At 40.3% G+C, this 21,910-nt stretch overlaps 1 protein-coding gene across 1 annotated transcript; it reads right to left on the reverse strand.

Moving 5' to 3' along the window:
• Nucleotides 1-415: 415 nt before the first annotated feature.
• LOC145397761 (uncharacterized) lies at nucleotides 416-21,483 on the reverse strand. Its single transcript, XM_080270787.1, has 9 exons — nucleotides 21,348-21,483; nucleotides 14,172-14,345; nucleotides 10,291-10,367; nucleotides 9,413-9,535; nucleotides 7,171-7,324; nucleotides 5,948-6,056; nucleotides 3,808-3,964; nucleotides 3,047-3,262; nucleotides 416-487 (listed from the first exon to the last, which is right to left on the reverse strand). The coding sequence occupies exons 1-9, from the start codon at nucleotides 21,382-21,384 to the stop codon at nucleotides 428-430; spliced, it is 1,107 nt and encodes a 368-aa protein (XP_080126913.1). The 5' UTR covers nucleotides 21,385-21,483; the 3' UTR covers nucleotides 416-427.
• Nucleotides 21,484-21,910: the final 427 nt, after the last annotated feature.

Below are 21,910 nucleotides of genomic sequence, written 5' to 3' on the forward strand. Positions count from 1 at the left end.
CATAAACTTTCTCAAACATAACTATTACTACTGTTGCTAGTAGATAACACTCCAATATCTTTAGTACTGAAATGAGGCTTTAATTACCTTTAATGTACATATTATTATCTAAAAGTAATTACTGTATTTTTAATAACTATTCTGTAGCTGAAACACACTCCTTGGTTCCACTGTCTGAGAAGAGAAATAAAATTATATATAAAACAACATGACTGTTACCAACATTTTTAAAATATACTCCTAAACTTAATGCAGAAATCTCAGTGATGAGCTGCATCATAATGTATTAGGTCACATAACGAACCAATATCAGCAACCATGTCATTCTGGTGGTGATGACTTCGTTTGCTACATAACAAATGTCACTACAAAATGTAACTTACCAAAGAAAAGTAAGTTACCTGTTCTGCTGTGTGTCCACTGCAAATTAATGTGAGGGAAGAGCAGTGGCAGGGAAGATCTTCATGGCTATAAAATCTTGTAGAACCTGAAAAAAGAATAATGGGTCATCACCCTGATCTCTCTTTCCCACAAAAGGATGCTATGGTGAAGGACAGGGTTCATAAAATAAGGAAACAAAGTACTAAATAAAATGGAGAACTATTAAAAGCATGCAATGTGAAATGGGCCAGTCACTCATTCACATATTATTCAGGCCCCAAGAAACCTGTTTCCACCTCACACCTACAGCATAAACATAAACCACCTCCAAGCCATACTTAACTTTACACCAAGTGACATTATATTTCATGATACTGAGTAACGCAGTATCATATGCTTTCACCAACAGCTTGCTTCCTCCCACTGAGGTAACTCCTAAGATCAACCATTGTTTTGAAATATCCAATGGGAAATTTATCATATCATCTGCTCACTATGGGCAATTCATGAGAAGTCAACTGGATTTCCATGCGTGTAGGCATGTCCACAGTAATTTTTTCCTCTCATAATGGGATAAACACACCAATCCTGTATAAGACAGCCCTAGCATGTATTCCATATGGGTGGTGGGTGTTAGTGCCAAAGTGGTGACATGTGGAGGTGTAGGACTACTGCGCCTTGGAATAGGTCACTGCCCCCCTGAGAAATAGGCCTTGATGCCTTTGCCCAGAGTCGGACACGTAATTTAAAAAAAAAAAAAAAAAAAAAAAAAAAAAAAAAAAAAAAAAAATCCATTATCCAATCCTACATTGCCCCATGAGGAGCGTAGGAGCCCGGGGCTAGACAGTTGGTCTCAATTTTCAAAATGGATAATACACAATTTTTTTAATCTAATTATGGCAATATAAATTTTACGAATCTACTTGTAACACCATCTACTCATTGAAGTGATTATTTACAGTGTGATGTTACAGTGAATGGAGAGTAGACTGGAATTGGTGAGAGAGTTCAAATACCTGGGTGCAGTGATAGAAAGGAAAATATGAAAAGAAATTGAAAGCAGAGTGACACAAGGAAGAAAAGTAGCTGGTGCAATAAAGGCCTTGCCAAGAAACAGAGGCTTGAGTGTTGCTGCTGAACGAGGCTTACATGAAGGAGTGTCAGTGCCAATTTTAACATATGGATGTGAGACTATGGTGTGGCATGAAAATGAAAAGCCAAGAGTAAGAGCAGTGGAGATGAGACTGCAGAGGAATGTATGTGGAGTACAGAGGGCGGATAGGAAACTCGTGAAAGATATGGAGTGAGGAAGTCGGTGGACACCAGAATCAAAGAGAGTGTCCTGAGATGGCATGGTCATGTGGAGAGAATGGATAACAATAGAGTGGTGAAAAAGGTATATCTGAGCGAATTTGAAGAAGGAAGGAGGCGAGGTAGAGCAAGAAGAAGGTGGAGAGATATGGTGGATAAGTGCGTGAGGAAGGGAGGGTTGGAAGTCGGTGAGGCTAGGGAACTGACAAGAGATTGAGCTGTCTGGATGAATGTCGTGAGAAGTGCATGATCAGGGATTTGGCACTCCTTTTAACATGGCAGTGTCCGGACTGACTCAATCAGATACGTTTATGTGAATCTACAGAACGTGGTGAATGTTTTTGGAGTAACCAATAGAGCCAGGATTCAGATGGCTTAAATGATGAGTGAATGGAAACATGGCCCATTGGACTGGGCAAATTTGGGCTGTCTGGACACTGCTGCTACTCATCCTGCCCTACGGTGGGAAAGGAGATCCGGATGATGATGATGTTCAAAATATAAAATCCTTAAAACACACAACTGGAATATCTAAGATTGCATCACTACCAGATCAACTGTTATAATAATTATAAACTTTCATCCTTCAGTCCCGCACAGTTTACAAAGTGCCCTTCATCCTTCAGTCCCACACAGTTTACAAAGTGCCTATCATCCTTCAGTCCCACACAGTTTACAAAGTAGCTTTCATCCTTCAGTCCTACACAGTTTACAAAGTAGCTTTCATCCTTCAGTCCCACACAGTTTACAAAGTACCTTTCATCCTTCAGTCCTACACAGTTTACAAAGTAGCTTTCATCCTTCAGTCCCACACAGTTTACAAAGTATCATCCATCCATCATCTAATCTTTTGTTGCCCCGTGAGGAGCATAGGAACCCAGGGCTAGGCATTACATGAGCAATAAACCCCAACCACTCCCTGGATAGAAACATGCATCATCTCAATCTGACTGGAGCACCTTAATTACTCAATAAACCACCAAGTGCAGAAGGAAGAGGAAAGAATGAAGGAAAGAAAGACAGAAGGAGTGTAAAGTCACCCGTAGGCATAAGGAGGAGGGAAGAATAAAGGAAAAAAGACAGAATAGGAAGGAAGGAAGAGAGGAAAGGGCACACACCCAAAGCAGCACTACACCGAGTAACTGGATGGTGAGCGCCCCCACCTACCACAGCAGAAAGTACCAACTAACAAATACAACATAAAAGATAATATATTGTCCGATACTAAAAACATCGCTAAAACTAAGTAAACCCAAATCTCACAACTTGTATACCATAAAAATACAGCTTTCCCAAGTACAGTACTGAGAAATTCCTTTTCTCTCTCTCTCCAGCATCCCTATAGCCAGTATACCTCCATCAAGTTTTCCTGGGTGGGCCTGGGTATGGAGTAGGTGAATCCCTCTTTCCGCAGCTTTGATCCATCCAGATGAAGATGGTTGTGGTGCACTGCATCCTGGTCAATATAGGGGGTGAGGGGGGTGTTGTCCAGACCTCCAGCACCACACACGCCAGCCCAAGGAATGAGGTGCTTTTCGTTCACTTCATTCACTAACCCAGCTGTATCAGTCTTGGAGGGGGGGAAAAAATCATCATCATCATCATCATCATCAAAACCTGTTTTTTCCCATCTATGGATGGGGCGAGGCAGTATCCAGAAACACCGAAAAAGAACACATGAAACCCAGAGAACTATGAACAACATGCCTAATGAAATGGACAAGCCAACGGGCTTTTCATGCAGACTTTGCTGTTCAAAGCATCCCTATCCTCTTCTCAAGTCAGGATGAAAGTTTCCAATGTAAAATGCCATTAACTTCATTTCACCAACCAATGATAATGGCAAGCAGGAAGAGAGTGCAAATATCCTATACCACAATTCAGAACTTTAACTAATACAATAAACCTTTCATTACAAAAGATATATTTAGCATTAAAATAAACTTGTAACACTAATTATTTATTAATATGACATCAGGATAACAAATCCTAATGTTGGTCACCCATTATGGGATTTAGGAGTCTGGCTATAAACACATTAGTGGGAAAACACAGCCAGTTGTGGACTATATGTTATTAGTGGGAAAACACAGCCAGTTGTGGACTATATGTTACCTTTGCAATTTTTGAAAGAGTGTTGCCCCAATAGTCATGGTTGATGTTGAAGATGTCTGAGACAATGTTTGTGATGCAGCCCTGTTTAGTGTTGCCATCGTCTACGAGGTTGAAGATCTCACCAGTGCGACCCCTCTCACACAGCCACACAACAGCCCTGCAAATTCAATGAGAAAGGAACAATGTGCATAAGAAAGTTCTTTCATTTTAACCTGGCCCTGATTCTTAACCTTTTGCAGGTTATTTTGCATAACTCACTAACAAAAATTGATAATGCTGTGACTATCCATTCCAGAGCACTTCTTCATTACCAATATCAGTGTTAATCTCCTGTTACAATTCAGCATTCAAGACAGAGAGGTGGGAATTCTCATTAGGATATGAAGCCAGTGGACTGCAGGAAGACAGCTACTTCAACCAATCATTCCCAGAGATCTTTTACTGAGATTATGTTGATGGATTTTGTGTTGGGAAAGCGAGGTGTATGAGGTGAGTAAGTACAGGTATGTAGTGGTGTAATGGGCTGCATTACAGTGTGGGGAGAGTGAATTATTTGTGAGGTGTATTTTGCAATGGTACAAAAGCAAGAAAGGGTGATGACTAAACTGGAGTCTGGCTGGGGGTATTAGTGTCTCTCTGGGAAGGGCCATTTCTGAGAAATGGATATGTGGAAGGCCATTTTTTGAGATATCAATTGGTGGCATTTACTGAATATGAATAACTAAGATAACACCACTGCCAGTCAATGACTAGAAGGCAAAGCAGAGCAATAAAGATATCAGGTAATTCAACATAATTTAATTACAAACCCTTCTGCTCTTACAAAACAAAATAGCAGGGACCTGGTGTGACTATTTTTCATAAACAGTACAACAGTCACTTTCATGTTCATTTGCAATATCTACCTGTGTTATAAACTATTTTCTAAGGTTTCCCATTCAAGATATCTTATGGGCATTTCTTGTTCTACTGTATATGAATAAAGAGTTAGGATGTGGGGAGATGGTATGGGGAAGAAGGGCTTAACAGTACATGCAGGTAAGACAAAAGTGATGCTATCAAGGGTTGGTGACAGTGCTGGCAAAGAAGAGGGAGAGTGACCAGGTGTAATTTGCCATGAGGGCATGGGAAGTAATTCCATCTTGTGCAGTGTTTGTGATAGGTGGATGCATAGGAGATGTAGCGGTATTAGAGGTAGACGGTGAGATAATGCTGAATTTATGTATGTAGTGTGTCAGGGAGAGCAGGTGGAGATTGTCAGGTGTGAAAGGACTGAACTTGCTGGTGAGTCTCTTGAGTGTGTGGAAGTTTTGTCATTTGGGAGACATGTTATGTGCTAGAGGTGGGGTTGGAGCTAGCTCTGCGGCTAGGGTGAGCAGAGGTTGGAAGAAGTTCAGGGAGCTGTTGCCTCAACTGACACTGAGAGGGCTCTCCCTACGTGTAAAGGGATCTTTGTATGCGGCATGTGTTAGGAGTGCAATGCTGTATGGTAGAGAGACCAAAGCAGTGAAGGAAGAGGATATTTGCAGGCTCAAACGTAATGAAATGACAATGACCAGGTGGATGTGCAGTGCATCCCTGAGTGCACGGCCTGGGGGGGGGGGGCTAGGTTTACGATGAAAGAGTTGAGAGGTAGGATGGGATTGGAGTGTACTGGTGTTGTGATGAGGAGAGGTAGACTGAGGTGGTTTAGGCATGTGGAGAGGGTCAGGGATGATAATTGGGTGCAGAGAGTGAGAAGCGTTAATATTAAGGGTAGCAATGCGAGGGACTGACCAAAAAAGACCTGGGATGAGGTCATTAACGTATGACCTCAGGGTTAAGGGACCGAACAGGAAGGCTGCCAGAGACTGAGCAGCAAGGACAGCTGCCATTAGGTGACCAAGGCCGACACATGCAAGCATGTTAGAACCTTCAAAAATGAAACAAAATGAAACAAAACTATAATATGCCTTAACTCTTCTTTAGTGGCTGGCTTGATTGTTCCTGAAGTACCATGCTTTATAACAATTATTCCTATGTTAAATTTTATACTACTTGGTACCCATTCTGCACTGGTCAGTTCCCAACAGTTTTAAAATCTTATCTCATTCCAGCACCAAAACAAAAGTTCTCACCTTGTAACAGAGTGCAAACTGACCTTGCAACATCGGTGACATGAACAGTATTGATGAGGAGGCTTTCATCCCACAGCATCTTCATTGTTTCATTCAGGTGGCGGTACACGGCTCCCAGCACCAGACGGGGAGCTAAAGAGGGTGGGAAGATGCACGTGAATTCCTTCAGTCAGACTCAGAGCGTCCTGCTGTTTGTTCATTAAATTTTGTGTATTTTTATTTCCTTCTTTTTTTCTTTTCTTTTTTTTCTGCAGCATACTTTCATGACTCAATGGCAGAATAAGGAATCATTTCAGCTCCGCATTCTGTCCATGGAACATACTCATGACGAACATCATATTCCAATATTATATCTCTTATTACGGCTCAGTTTTCAAGATGGAGAGATGGCAAAATTATGCCATACTAAAGTGAACAAAGTACAACACTGTAGTGGAGGGGTTACCGATGGCTACAATACTGTACACTGAAACCATCCAGTCTGAAAAATCTCTCTTACATGGAATAAACATTTCCTAAACACGACAAAAAATAATAAAAATAAAAAATGATGTACAAGCATTTGGGTTAAAGAGGTTAATATGGCTAAAGATTATAAATATAATATCTACCCAAAGGAATAATAAGAAACACAAAATACCTTTAAATAGTGCCAGTTGTCCTTTGTCCAATGTCTTTTTATTTTATCATAACTGATACCAAATCAACCCTCAGGATGCAAGAGGTGAATGTCTGAGTATATTCAGAAATAAAGAACACATCCAAAAAATATTTAGAATACATACAGTGGTCTTACCAATTTATCCACTTTAACTCTACCATTAAAGTACAAAAATAACAGGCAGAAATGCTTTTGCCTACTCAGACTCAGCACTGACATACATGCATCTCGCCACGATAACGTGTATTTATAATAAAAATCTACAAACATGGTGGCAATACATTCCATCCAAGTGTAAGGGTCATGGGTTAGGGTACTCAGTCCAGACATTTACAACAACAATGACCAGTTGCTCAACCAAGGGGCATAATGTGAGCAATAAACCCAAACCATCCCTCATGTGTAAACCCTTTAGAGCAACATCCAGTTACAGTGCCTTACCCCAGTACAGTAACCCATCAGGGGTAAAGACCTTGGAGAAAAAACCTAGGTTACCAAGCCTCAGGTCTCATAAACACACACACACACACACACACACACACACACACACACACACACACACACACACACACTCACACTACTCACTCAGTCCAGTCTTGTCGGAAGGTCCGTAGACAATAGCAGGACGCACAACTATCCAGTTAAGCCCGGGGATACCCTTAAGTTCCTTCTCCACCTGATGCTTACACTTCGCAGTTACAGTCCAGGGACTGCAGTCGTCACTCTCCTTGTGCCCAACCTGAATCAGAGAAAAACACCCTTTGGCCTGCATTCCTGTTGGATAACTCACTGAATCTGGGGGACACCTTTTCAGTATGTTCGTCTGGTTACCTAACTGAATCTGGGTGACATCCTTTTAAAACACTACTCTTTTGGCTGAATAACTGAATCTAGGTGACACCCATTTTAGTGTGTTTGGTTAACTGACTGAATCCGGGTTACCCGGTACATCTTTTTTTTTTAGTGTGTCCTTCAGATGATTTTATTCAACTTGGGAAAGGAATCTCATACTGAATGATTTATCACAGCTGTACTTAATGTCTTAAACCTTACTAAAAAAAATCTATCAATATATATACTGGTATATACATATCCTAAGAACGTGAAAATAATTAGAGGATGGTAAAAATATAATGAAGTCATCCCCAGAGTCATAAGTTATGCTTGTTACCTCCAGACAATTTTATTCAGCATGTGAGAGACTTACTGGACCAAAAGGTTTAGACACAGGCAGATCCAGGGGTGTTGCTCGGGCACCCTGATTTATAACACTAAGGTACTGTGTATGGAAAAAAAAAAATCTTTTATTGGTTATGTTTATTCCTTTCACACAAACCATCCTTGCTGTCAAGCATTACTTAGGTGACTTAGAGCAAGGGGATGTTGAATCCCCACTATTTTGAAAAAAGATTTGGGCAATACTTCAAAAATAATTCGAGATTTGTCCTTGTTAGATATAACCACCAATAACCCTTTAACCATGCAAGGCCTTCCCAAGGCTATATTAACTCGTTATAGCACAAATGAAATGCAAAAACATGTCATTTTTTTATTCATCATCAATCCTACGTTGCCCCATGAGAAGTGTACGAGCCCGGGGCTAGGCAAGATGGTCCTGACATTTAAGATGACTGACCAGCCTCACTCATCCCTCAGTGGCATTACATGAGCAATAAACCCCAATCACCCCTTGGATATAAACCTGCACCGGCTCAATCCAACTGGAGCTCCATAATTATCCACTAAACCATCAGGCACCAAAATTTGGTTATATGGTTACTACCCAGCATAGTAAATGGTTTCCTGGTGGACAGGAAACCATTTGGCTTGTCACTCAGTGTCTAGTCACCCACATGCAGAAGAAAGAGAAAAGAATGAAGGAAAGAAAGAAGGAAGAGGGAGTGTAAATTCACCCTTGGGCAGAAGAACGAGAAAAGAATGAAGGAAAGGAAGACACAAGAGGATGGAAGGAAAGAAGGATGGAGAGGAAATGGCAGACACCCAAGAGCAGCACTACAAAAGAGTGGATGGTGAGCGCCCCCACCTACCAAAAATATGTCATCACACAAAAAGACAACTAAGCACTTGACTTACATATTCTATTTTTTTTTTTTTCTGTTCACTTATTCTTGTCTAATTAACAGTTAAGTATCGCTATGTATATCAGCTACTAATACTTCTTTCCTCCATCCATCCATCCATCATCCACTCCTACATTGCCACATGAGGAGCGTAGGAGCCCGGGGCTAAGCAGTTGGTCCTGACATTTAAGATGAGAGTGACCAGCCTCACTCATCCCTGAGTGGCATTACATGAGCAATCAACCCCAACCACCCCTTGGATATAAACCTTCACCGGCTCAATCCGATTGGAGCGCAATAACCAAACCACCAGGCGCCAAAATTTGGTTACATGATTACCATCCAGCATAATAAATAGTTTCCTGGTGTACAAGAAACCATTTGGCTTGTCACTCAGTGTAGAGTCACCCACGGGCAGAAGGAAGAGGAAAGAATGAAGGAAAGGAAGACAGAAGAGGATGGAAGTGAAGATGGATGGAGGAGAGGAAATGGCAGACACCCGACAGCAGCACTACATCGAGCGAGTGGATGCTGAACGCCCCCACCTACCACAATCTTCTATGATCATAAAAATGTAGAAAAAAAGTCAGAAACAGTGCATCTCAGTGGTAAAATTTTATCAAATATTTTTGTTGCTATCATTTCCTAATCTGCTGCATTAAATTTGGATTATGTCTACTTGAACCAGGGGGCCACAACAACAAAAACAACTTGCATATAAATACACCTTATCAAGTGTCCTATACCTTTTCATCAGATCCCATGTGACCATCAGAAATTTCCACGTAGATTTTGACCTTGCGCTTGGCAGCTTCATTGGCACAGTTGGTGGATAGTCGAACTATGCCTTCATGATATACAGCATCCACCTGTGGCCCAGAGATAGCATGGTTACACTTGTTACTCATTTTATGATACAAATACAACTCTGCACATACAGCAAACATGAAGTTGCTGTAGTAGTAGTAGTAGTAGTAGTTGTTCCCAGGGCAGTCTGGTCATACAGCCCCCCGAGTCCCTAAGGAAGGCCACGGCCGAGACCAGGCCTTCCCACAAAGCTCTAAAGGAGTGCATGTTGCGTTGTTGCCGCAGGCAAACACAGTTCTGGGCTACTAAGAATTTCATTTTAGAAGGTCGAAATTTTCATATCGTATATACTGTACTCTGATATGCATACCGTACATAATTAGGGCGCACACATTGTAAACTTTATCAATGAATAAGCTAATTCAACAAACTACAATAAAAATAAACTTATTGTGCACACTGTATTAACAATAAATAATGAAAAAAATAACTGCAAAAATATAACATACTGACAAGAGTGCAATAAAAACTGTATACTGTGCACTGAAAACACAATATGAAAGAGACATCCCTAGGCTGAATAGGTTACCCCAATGGCTCCAGTGACTTCCCATGAGCTGATGAAAATCACCTATTGTAAGGTGTAATAAAATACAGAGTTCTTTATCTCAACAAAATTGTAAACTTTAAGTTTTCAGTATTACCAGTGCCCTATGTGTATGATATGCATAGTAAAACTGACTGGCATTATCCAAAATAAAATTAAAACTAGCCAGTTCACAGTAAAGCCAAAGCAGCTATGAATGAGTGCACTCACCTGTCCAGTTTTTGTCTCCCCAGCAGCATTGATCACCCAGTCCCATTCCTCCTCACCAAATGCTGTCGCACATGAGGCTATTGAGATGGCAAGGAAACATAAACAACATCTCCTCCATAATAATGCAAAGTCCTCAAACTATATCACTACTTAAATCACGCACCTCACTTTCACAACACAAACAATATATATATATATAAAATTGCAAGCACCCAGTTAAAGAGGCCAGTTTCCTGTAGTCCACTGAATTCACATCCACATAGGCCTGAGGTCACAACTTCATAACTGGATGCATAACTTTACACCAAAGCACAAGTATTAATCCTGTGCCATTTCCATTACTACGGTAATAATCTTATAGGAAGCTTACTCATAAAAGATGCATTCAGATTAAATATCAGTATCTTCATGTAGAAATGAATATTTTGCACTAACTTCTTTCTCTATGCAAAAAGAAATAACCAAAGATGGAAAAAAAAAAAAAAAAGTGCTCATGTAAAAAAAATGAACAAAAGAGCCAAAATCAAGAGCTGGTCATTTTGAGATGCCTGGACACATTGTGTTTAAAAAGCTGGAGTTCCTGTGTTGACGAAAATGTAAATCGTGAAAGACATTTTCTGAGCTGTTCAGTTCCATAAATGAAGAAATAAGAGCAAAGCTAATGCTAAAGACTTACCATTTTTTTTTTTTTTTTTTTTTTTTTTTACAATAACAGAACAGAGGAACTGAATTTAAACAATAATAATAATCCATACACCAGACTGCAGGTGTCCTCCATTCGTAAAAAATCTGTACGGTAACAGTTGGACTTCAACAGCCATAGGTTGAAGTATGAGGGGAAACCACACTGTCCGTGGAAGCGAGCTCCAAATTGATGCAGTTTGGGGAATGAAAGAATTCTGATGGGCTGATGTTCTGCAATGTGGCAGTATGACAGTCCAGTCATGTGCACTACCAGAAGCCCATATAATGCAAAGGAAGGCATGGAGAGGTGGCACAATGAACGCAACTTCATTTGAGCATTTGCCATAAAAGTATCTGTAAAATAATGCATGGGAGGCAATAATCCTTTGGAGGTAGTTCATTTGTAATAGTAGGGTTATTAATAATTCTAAAAGCTTTCTTCTGAATTTTGTCCAGTTGTTTTAGTGCAACCTCTCCACATCCACACCACAAGGGTGAGCAATATTCCGACTGAGAGTATATGACTCTTGTAAATTATAACTAACCGCTCGATACTGAAAAAGTTATGGACTCTGTACAATAATCCGAGTTTCTCTGAAGCACTTTAGCATGAGATCTAACATTATGGGTCCAGCTGAGGGCACTGTTAAGTGAAACACTGAGAATTTCAATACTTTTAGAGACAGGATTATTAGTAGCACTAAAGGTAATACAGGAATCAGACAATATCTGTCTATTGGTAAACTGTATATAATTGGTTTTTATAGAGTTAAATGAGTTTTTAGGCTATTATTTTGTCCCCATTCAGTGATCTCAGATACCGTAAGTCCTGATTTATGAAGGTTGCTGTACTAAGTTGTAAGAGATAATCAACTTTGTGAATTTGTGTTTATGATAAGTGTAAAGAAACTGTGAAGTGTTGAGTCATCTGCATATGAGTGAATGGGATTATGGGGGATAGATAAATCATTAATATGAATCAGGAATAGCGTTGAAGCCAAGACTGATCCTTGCGGCATGTCAGCATTAATTATGTGGAAACTGGAATACTGTATACACTGCCTACTTTTACTCTTATCTTTCTGTCGCTGAGATACGAGGAAATCAGAGGACCAAAAGATGGTAGACCATAGCAAGTGAGTTTGGATAGCAGGGAACGGTGCAACGCTCGTCATAAGCTTTAGAAATATCAAGGGCCAGTGCATGAGTTTCTCTATGTTGTTCAATTGACTGATGGAATTTCATTTGGACCTGGAGCCTTGTTGGTTGGCATATTGTCAAAGATGGATTTTAAGTATCTAATATGTATCTTACATGCAACAATTTCGGGAGAATTAAGTTCTAGTACTGGGATGTTCTGGCCGACTTCCTCTAAGGTAAAATTTCCTGCAAATGTATTGGTAAGGATGTTTGCTTTACCATGTGGGTCATTTATAATGTTACCAACTGAAGATTTTAGTGGGGAATGGCTGATGACTTGTTAAAGTTATTAGCTACTGAAAGAACTGAGAGTTGACCAAAATATTCTTTTGTCATTAGGATTATTTAATTGTCTGGATGCTTGGTTGCGAAGAAAGTTTGATTTTGCGAGATCTGTTACTGCTTTTACATGGTTTCTAGCAATTTTAAATTGAGTCAGCCAATGAAATGTTTTTTATTTTAAGTAAAAGTTGTATGCTAAAACCTTTTGGGTAGTAGCTCTAGCACAAATGCTGTCTAATCATTTTGGGGAGCCCAAACTTTTAGCAAACTACTGACTGGGTATGAACAATTCAATACCAGCTTGTATTAAGTTACTGATGCGAGACTGGGTAAAATTGATGTCACTGGAGAAGAAAGACCACCATGGAATATCAGCAAGATAATTTCTAAATCCATTCCAGTCTGCCTTATCAAAGTGCCATCTGGTTACCCTGACAGGCTTAGAACGAGGAGATTTTGGGCAACTGACTAATGAGGCTTTGATGAGACTGTGGTCGGAGGATCCAAGTTGTGACAGTACTGTACTTCTATCCTGTACTGATCTGGGTTATTTGTCAGGAATAGGTCCAAGAGGTGGGCATTATGGTCAGGATTATCTGGTATTCTGGTTGGTTGTTTTACCAACTACGTGAGATTAAACGATTCTGCAAACAGCTTGCATTCTAGACCAGTATCGTCAGTCATGACAGAATGCGATAACCATTCTACAATAAGGCCGTTAAAATCACCCAAAATGGCAATTTCCGTGGTAAGCGTGAGGTTATGGTTAGCGAACTGTATGGATATGGAGTCAAATATGCTGGATTCTGAAAAAGCACTGGGGGAGTGATAAACTACAGTATTATACACAGATATACTATATTTGGTAATATTTAGATATTTTAATTTATAAAATGAATAATCAAAATTAGCTGAAGTGAAGTTCAAAATAGTGTCAACTGCAAATTCAGACCTGATTTAACAACAGGTGCCACCCTTGTTATGGAAGTTTGTGAGAAGATGGTCGCCAGGAGAGCAAAATGGGGACATGTCAGTAGTGGGAGAGATTTGTGTTTCTGTGAGGAACAGGGCTAGAGGGGATACAGGCTGGAGGAAAAAGTGAACAGAATTCAGATTAGAACTACAACCAGACATTAACAAAATATAAGGCTTAACCTGCGCTTCTCCGCCAACAAGCATGAACAGTGTTTGTGACAACCAATGTCGGCACAGTCGCTTGATTGCGACCAGGAGGACTCTGTGCTGCCAGCCTTACCCTGCCGGTGGTCGCAATCCGAGATACCACCAGATTTACTGATAATAATGCAGTGGCCATTGCTAAGGGGGTATCGAAATAGGTGTCATGTCTAATGTGCATGTAGTGTAGTGTAGACAGTAGAAGGTAGACATATTACAAGAGCATGCTGGCCTACTCTCTGTTAATGATAACACAGAAAATGTTCAGCAAAGGAAGATGGTCAGGAACTGGTCCTGAGGGCTGGTGAAATGGTAGCTCCAGCTCTCCTTCTCACTAGCTTGCCATCTGCCTTGGGAGTACCATCCTGTTCAACTGGTGCCACAGTCTACTTATTAGTAAAGTAGGGGTTTGGTATGCCAAAGATGTCATGTAGACTTGCTACATCTCATGTACAACTGGTGCTATATCCTTCTGCAATAAAATTATTGGAAATAATACATACTGGAGCTACTATAATGTGATTCAAGCCGTGACTCACCTGGATTGATTAGATTTGCACTCCTGAAGGTCACCACACTATCACTGAACACTTTATTTTGCCTCTCACTGAGCCAAGCAATCTGTGGAGGCACCTTATCCACTACACATACAGCTGATGCCACATTTTTGCCCACTAATTCACACACAACGTGTCGCCCTATGAGTCCACAACCTGCAAATAAAAAGTAGAAAATCCCACTACATGCTGCTGTCAAGCTGAATAAAATCACATGGCTAAGCTAGCACAGTATGAAATAAATAAAATGGGTCTTTCCATCGTGAGGAATGTTACATTCAAGGACAAGTTACCGAACTACTCTTAGTTATATCCACAAAAGCATGCAATACGGTATAAACAAATGGTTTTGCAAGCTACATAACCAACAGTTCACCCTACACCATGCCACAGTCAGACTGCTTATATGTTTTAATTTTGATGTTACATAGATTTTCAAAAGCTACGTGACAAATGTTACTGCGATGCTACCCCCTCGTGTAGTTGACTTAAGTACAGTAATTTCACTAAGTCTGCGATTTGGCTGGTTCAATCAAGGAGTGCTTTATATCAATAATATGTCAATAGATAGGGTTCATAACCATACCCAGCAAATTTTATTATTGCTAATATCTGTTGTGTTGTTAAGGAAAATGTGACCGTGAGACACATTATCAAAAAAATGAGAAACGTTGCCTGTGCAACTGTATCACAAACATAAACAAATCATGTTTTGTTTTTTTTTCATTCATTGCAAGAAGCCATGTGTCCCAAACGGGGTGGCCAAGGGCTTAGAGTTAATTGTTTTACAGGGAGGGGCACTAATCCTCCACCAACTCCACTTGAAACGTAGGGATGCCAACAGCATCTGGTGTTCCCAGGCGGTCACCCATCCAAGTACTAACCAGACAAATCATGTACTGATGTGAAACTGACATAATAAACCAGAAAGTGGTTGGTGGGGACACTCACCATCCACTCATGCGATGTAGTAATGCTCTCAGGTGCCTGCCTTTTCCTCTCTTCCTTCCCTCTTTCCATCCTTCCTCTTTTGTCTTTCTTTTCTTCATTCTCTCCTCTTCCCTCTGTCTATGGGTGACTCTACACTGAGTGACAAGCTAAATAGTTTCCTGTATAAATACAGTACCAGGAAACTATTTACTATGCAGTGTGGTAACCATATAACCAAATTAAGATGTCTGGTGGGCAATTAAGGCACTCTAATCAGATTGAGCCAGTGCAGGTTTACATCCAAGGCATGGTTGGGGTTTACTGCTCACGTAATGTCGCTCAAGGATGAGTGAGGCTGGTCACTCTCATCTTAAATGTCAAGACCAACTTGCCTAACCCTGAGATCCCACACATCTCATGGGGAAACACTGGATTAGATGATGAATGAGTGAATGAACTAACCAGAAGACAATTCCTGTTTAAGTGACATCAACAACATGACATACAAAACAGACTAGTTGACTAAGGAGGGGAAAGTCATCTCTTTGAATGTACTGTATGTACCATTCTCAATACTTGGGGAGTTGGCAAATCCTCCATGATCATGTCCTCTGCTATCTCAGCCTTGTCTGGGCTGCCAGGGAAATGAAACTAAATATGACCCACTCTGATGACGTCCGTCTTTCTAAGGTAATTAACTCTGATTGTGCCCTCTTGGGGCAGACTCAATGACTGCAGTTCATAATGTCTGGACACCTTCTTGGATGTATAATAAACCAGTACAGCAGTGAACACTAAAATGGGGACAGAGTAATCTGCCACCAGAGGGCAGGTTAATCGCACATGTCCACTCCCCAACTCCCCCTCCTTACCCCCACAAAACCACCGATTTGTTAGGTGGAAATCTTAAGCATTGTTCTCTCTCACGTCTTGCCGCATGTAATATCAGTAAATTTAATTCTACTATTATATGTATTATTATGAGTATACATCCACCTTCAGCTCAGCGAGAAATAATTATATCGAGGCCTTAGCAGATTTCAACAGAATGACTCTGCTGTTTAGAATGTTATTCCAAATATTTATCCATCTTCTAAACGATGTACTAAAATCTTAATACAGTAACAGTTACAAGTTATATGACTACTAGCCCTAAAGGTCCCACTCCTGCATTATCATGCGGGGAGACACATATCCACCTGCCCACTCAACCCATCCAACACTCACCCTTCCCAACCACCTGTGCAACCCACCAAGCACACCGATATTGGCAATCCACCCTGCCCACCCACAAATGCCAATCACCAAGCTCAACTGACAATGCCACCCAACACATCCACCCACCCTAAACCCTCCCACCCAACCCAACAACCCAACCATCCACGCAAAGCACCCCGGCAACACAATCTTCTCAGCCACCCTGTTGACCTACCATGTCACCATACCCTGGTGATCCACACATTCCAATGACCCATCTTGCCCACCAACTACGGTCATCCACCCTCTCCACCCATGAATGCCATCCATGTTGCTCACCTAACAATGCCATCCATGACATAAGCCCATCCAGCCCTCCCATCATACCCACCCATCTCTCCCAATTATTCATTGTAACTGCAGTGATTTCTTGTTTAAAGCTGTGCATGAGAAACATTACGTCTTTTTTCCAAAAACGTTCCTCATGCTATGCATGTCACGTGTGTGACGAAGCATATGGCTTACCAGACTCTTTTACATGATATCACTGGGCTACATTAGTAAGGCACTACTATGCCTGGGGTATTTATAATATAAAGTTATGTTAGTTTTCTCCAATTTGTAAGTTGTGTATTGGGGGGGGGGGGAATCAAACACATTACCTTGGAGGTACTTCCACTTCAAGGTCGTGCTACAGTCTGACCGCAAAGCATATGTGAACAACTGTAGCGACAATTACAACTCAAACAGATGCTATTTCAATAAAAACCAATGACGGCATGCCAAACCAATACACACTCGGGTCAGTGATGATAAGAAAATCAATAATTTCAGCATGAAATTTTCTTCAGTGACATGATACAACATTTTTTAATGCCTCACTCTCAGTAGACAGCTTAGAAACTTTTTCAGTCCAGATTCATAAAATTCAATGTTTAAGCTTTAAAATGATATGTAATTTTTATATTTTTGATCAATTCTGAGACTGACACTAAAGGTTGACATTTTCATGGAATGACCCAGATGGTACTGGTACGGTACCTTTATTGGGGAGTTACTAGAGATACGGTACTGGAACTAGAGCTCCTTCTCAAAGTTAAATATATTCAGCTGGATACAGCTCATGTGCAAACTCCACTCCCATCATCCATTATACCGCAATTATCGGAAAGATGCCAAGTTTACATGCAGCACACCTTACAAGGGCATTATTGTAGAGAGTGATGAAGACATTTTTAAAAACTGCCCACTTACATGTGTTTTAGTACTCTAACAACCATGGTGAGGTATTATACTGACTGGTGGAATTAAACTTATTTTTTTTTCCTTTGTTTTTCCTTCCTCCATTCATTAAAAAAAAAATAATAATAAAAAAAATAAACAAATGTCATTACAAACCCCCATACATCAAGATTTCAGTAATATAACTACCAAACATCTATATCTATCTATAGCCTGACAACACAATCAAATAAGGGGTGGTCATCTGTCTTTGAGTTAGTTTTATGGGGCAGGGCAATAACTCTCTGCCAACCCAATTGTTGACACACAGGGAACACTTAGGGCAGGTTATGTGGTTACCAACCAGTGTTGTAAATGGTTTCCTGGCTTACAGGAAACCATTAGGGTTGTCACTCAATGTAAAGCCATCTAAAAAGGAAATAAGGGAAATAAAAAGTGACAGAAATGATGGGAGAAATAGGACTCAGAAAAGGAATGACGACGGTGAAGGAAGAAGCAGGCAGCACTACATCAAGTGAGTGGATGATGTTCATCTCCAACTACTACCAAACATGTCAAGGTTATTTTAGTATGATATGGTACCCTTAAATACCATAAAATCTGACAATATAATTTTTTTGTTAATTTATTACAGAAAATAATAACAGATTTTCCCACTTCAAAAGGAAGTACCGTACTGTATTCAATTCTTACCCCATTTGACAACTACCGGTATGACGTTATTTTTAGTTTATTCTTGCTGCGGCCAGATTATAATACAGTATTTAACTTAGCATAGCATCTTTGTAGTGCTTGGGCTAATGACAGCTGCAATTTATCCCCTCCATTCATTTTTAAATGCTCCAACATGTCGGTCTATATTGGCCTTAGTCACATAAGGCCACATAAAAAAAATTACTTGTTTAGTGTCAGGCCACTTCATTTTTTCACGGTTGAGTGGGCTTTCTTATTTTTTTTCTCCTTTCTTAATAGTATACCAGGATATGTGAGAGATATCCATGGTGTACATTCATAACCATATGGTATGGTAGGAATGTATAAAAGGCCACAGAAACTATGTATGAAAGTAAGAAGAGACAAAAACATGAACATCTTGTTGAATCCTTTGTTTGAAAACATTTTGCCGTATCTTTAGGCATTCCCCCCCCCAAAAAAAAGTGGGTTGGGGTCATTTTCACGGTCGGGTGGGGACACTAAATAAGTAATTTTTTTTTTTAATGCGTCCTAAGCTCCTCGATCTCTATTAGCCTATCTATTCAGTCATTAACCCCCAAGTTCACAGTCTATGACTGTCCCAGGTCTTATTTAGGACAGCCTTTCAAAACTCTACCCTCAATGTTCACACATCTCACCATTTGCTCCCAGTTGTTGTCCTCCATCCTCTCTGCATGCCCAAACTATCTCAATCCATCCCTTTTCAACACAGTACTAATACATTAAAGTCCCATCCTTCTTCTCTTCATATGAAGCCCTACCCCCCTCCCCCAGGCCTGTCACTCAAGGATGCACTCCATATTCAATTAACCATTATCATCTCTGTTTAGCCATTGGCCACCCCGTTTGGGATACATGGCGTCTGGCAATGAATGAATGAATGAATGATCTCTGTTTAGAAACCTTCTCCTATGTTGAATTTAAGGTGACTGTCTGGGGATAATAAGAACAAAGAAATATGTCATTGGATTAAAGGGGGTTACATGGCTTAACATATGCTTTGCACGAGCGATGACCAGACAATGACTTGTTGTCCTGCAAGTGTGTGGCTGATTTTTAACCCTCCACTTTAACTGCATCAGGACCTTCTGTCCAAAAGTAGTTTTTTTTTTTTATGCGAGAAAGAAGGAACCAAAGGCCATGAGCCTACAATAACAGTTCCCTCCAAGAGAAAAACAAAATACAATAAAGACCCAAATTCAAGATCCGATTTTTTCGAGATGCCTGGACACACTGCATTTGAAAGACTGGAGATCATAGGCAGCAGGAAATACAGGCAGAGGGAGACAGTTCCAGAGTTGACCTGTCACATAAATGAAAGACTGGGAGTAACGGTTAACTGTTGCATTAGAGAGTTGGACAGAAAAGGGATGAGAGTTTGCTGCTAGACGGGTGCTACACGCCCGTCGTAGAGGTGGAGGAATGCATGCAGACAGTTCAGAGGAGCAGTGACCATTAAAGTAGCGATAGAAAAGAGATAAAGATGCAACAGTGTGGCGAAGAGACAGAGGTTGAAGGAAGTCAATAAGAGGAGGAGAGTTAATGAGACGAAAAGGCTTTGACTCCACCCTATTGAGAAGAGCTGTATGTGGGGAGCCTCCCCACACATGAGAGTTGTACTCCACACAGGGGCAGATAAAACCCCTGTATAGAGTCAACAATTGTGCAGGGGTAAAGAAAGAACAGAGTCAGCTTAGCACACCCAATCTCTTGGAAGCAGATTTTACAAGAGATGTAATATGATCTTTCCACGATAAGTCCCAAGTAAATGAAACCTCAAGCATGTTCAAGGATGATGCAGGATTAAGCTGAATATTATTAAACATTAGTGGCTATACCTGTGGAAGATTTTGACGGGTTGATAGGTGTAAGAACCGAGTCTTAGATGCATTAAAACTAACCAGATTATTTTTACCCCAGTCAGAGATATGAGCCAAGTCAGACATTAGGTGTGCCATAGCCTCATCCCTTATTTGTTGAACTAACTGCTGAGATGTGTGTTGCGGGAACCGAATGGAAAGGTGAAGGGTGGAGTCATCAGCATATGAGTGGATAGGGTCAGATTTACAGCTTAGAAGGTCATTGATGAATAAAAGGAAGAGAGTTGGTGATAGGACACAGCCCTGAGGAACACCACTGTTGATAGATCTAAAAGAACGATGGTCGTCAACAACAGCGGCTATAGAACGACCAGAAAAGAAGCTAGCGATGAAGGCACAGATAGAAGGATAGAAACCGTAAGAGGGCAGTTTGGAAATTAAAGATTTATGCCAGACTCGATCCAAAGCCTCTGAGATGTCAAATGCAAGTTAGGTTAGATTGGATTAGATCACATAAGCGTCTGTTAGGTTTGGTTCAATTAACTCCATTTTACGTTGCCTATACCAGGTAGCAGACAAAGCAAGCTGAAAAATCCCTCCTCTCTGTTTACAGAGTACTCAGCAAAGCATTTGCGACAGAAGTCATGGCAAACACTTCTGTCCACACTGCAAATGGTTATCACGTTGAATATATATATATATATGTATGACTATCCAGAACAGCAAATTTACCATGGGACTTCTAGTAAATTCCACAGCAGCTTGGATAAAATTTGTGTGCCAACAATGTCTAGATATGGCTGGTTTGTAAGCCTGGTAGGGAAGAAATAAAACATAAATTATGGTGCAATAAACTCTGATTAACATTTCCACTAAAATAGGAAGTCTAGTGGTACATGTCCATATTAACATACATTAGTTGCAGTGGTCCTGTCAACCAGCAACAAAGTACAGCATCGGAGCAAAGGAATGAGATACATGATATAAGTCGTTCTAATTAACCGTATTGCACTTTACTACTACTATGCAAACCTCAAAGCACGGTTTCGTCAACCAAATATATGGTCAGGATAGCTTTAAGCTTAAAGAGAATAGAACAGGTTCTTGTCGTGAACACATAGAAATTTACAGCACAAATCTTAATCAATCAGTGGTACTTGGTTAAACCAATGTTGTGGGTATTATCTGATCACGAGCTTGCATCTGAAAAGTTAAACGTTAACAGGAAAATATACCTACACAAAGCCATACATACCTCCCAACACCAACACCTTTGGTTTCTCGGTCGCCATCGTCTCGCACTCTTATATCTCAATATGGTATCACAATAATTAGATCTACTTCAGGAGTCTAGTTGAACATAAATGAAGTAGAATGACAGGAAACCCCAAGCTTCCTCTGATAGCACCGTTCACACCTCGTTCACCTCGATTCTTGTAAGCCTCTAATCTTTATACAAATTAATTGTTCTCTAAATCAGAATGAACGAGTTCCTCTAATTTTCCACAATTAGTTCCTAATTTATTTTTAATAAGTGTTTGTGTGCTAGTTAAAAAAAAATAAAAAATAAACATATGGTGGTGAGTTGCCAGTTACCCTTTCTAAAGAAAACAAACGTCGCGCGAAGTTTGAAAGCATTTTGGTTCACGCGTCTTAAAATATTTTGTGGCATAAGCTTCATAGCACCTCATCCATGGCGATTAACTTTGGTTATTTCATTTTAACATGCACTTATATATTTATATCATTCTGAAATTTATACAGATTTCATTAGTAACGTACATGAGAATACTGACGAAATATCAAAAGGTCACTGAG

The sequence above is a fragment of the Coenobita brevimanus genome, chromosome 43 (genome assembly GCF_032717465.1).
Source record: "Coenobita brevimanus isolate Jiangsu-jjx chromosome 43, ASM3271746v2, whole genome shotgun sequence".
NCBI lineage: Eukaryota > Metazoa > Arthropoda > Malacostraca > Decapoda > Coenobitidae > Coenobita > Coenobita brevimanus.

Bases quoted from the DNA above. Each gene is read 5' to 3' on its own strand.
- LOC145397761 (XM_080270787.1), bottom strand. From the start codon at position 21,384: ATGGCGACCGAGAAACCAAAGGTGTTGGTGTTGGGAG. The intron at 9,536-10,290 runs GTGAGTGCACTC...TCTGGGCCACAG, and splicing joins GGGAGACAAAAACTGGACAG to GTGGATGCTGTATATCATGA. The intron at 3,263-3,807 runs GTAACATATAGT...CCCCCCTCCAAG, and splicing joins CTCTTTCAAAAATTGCAAAG to ACTGATACAGCTGGGTTAGT.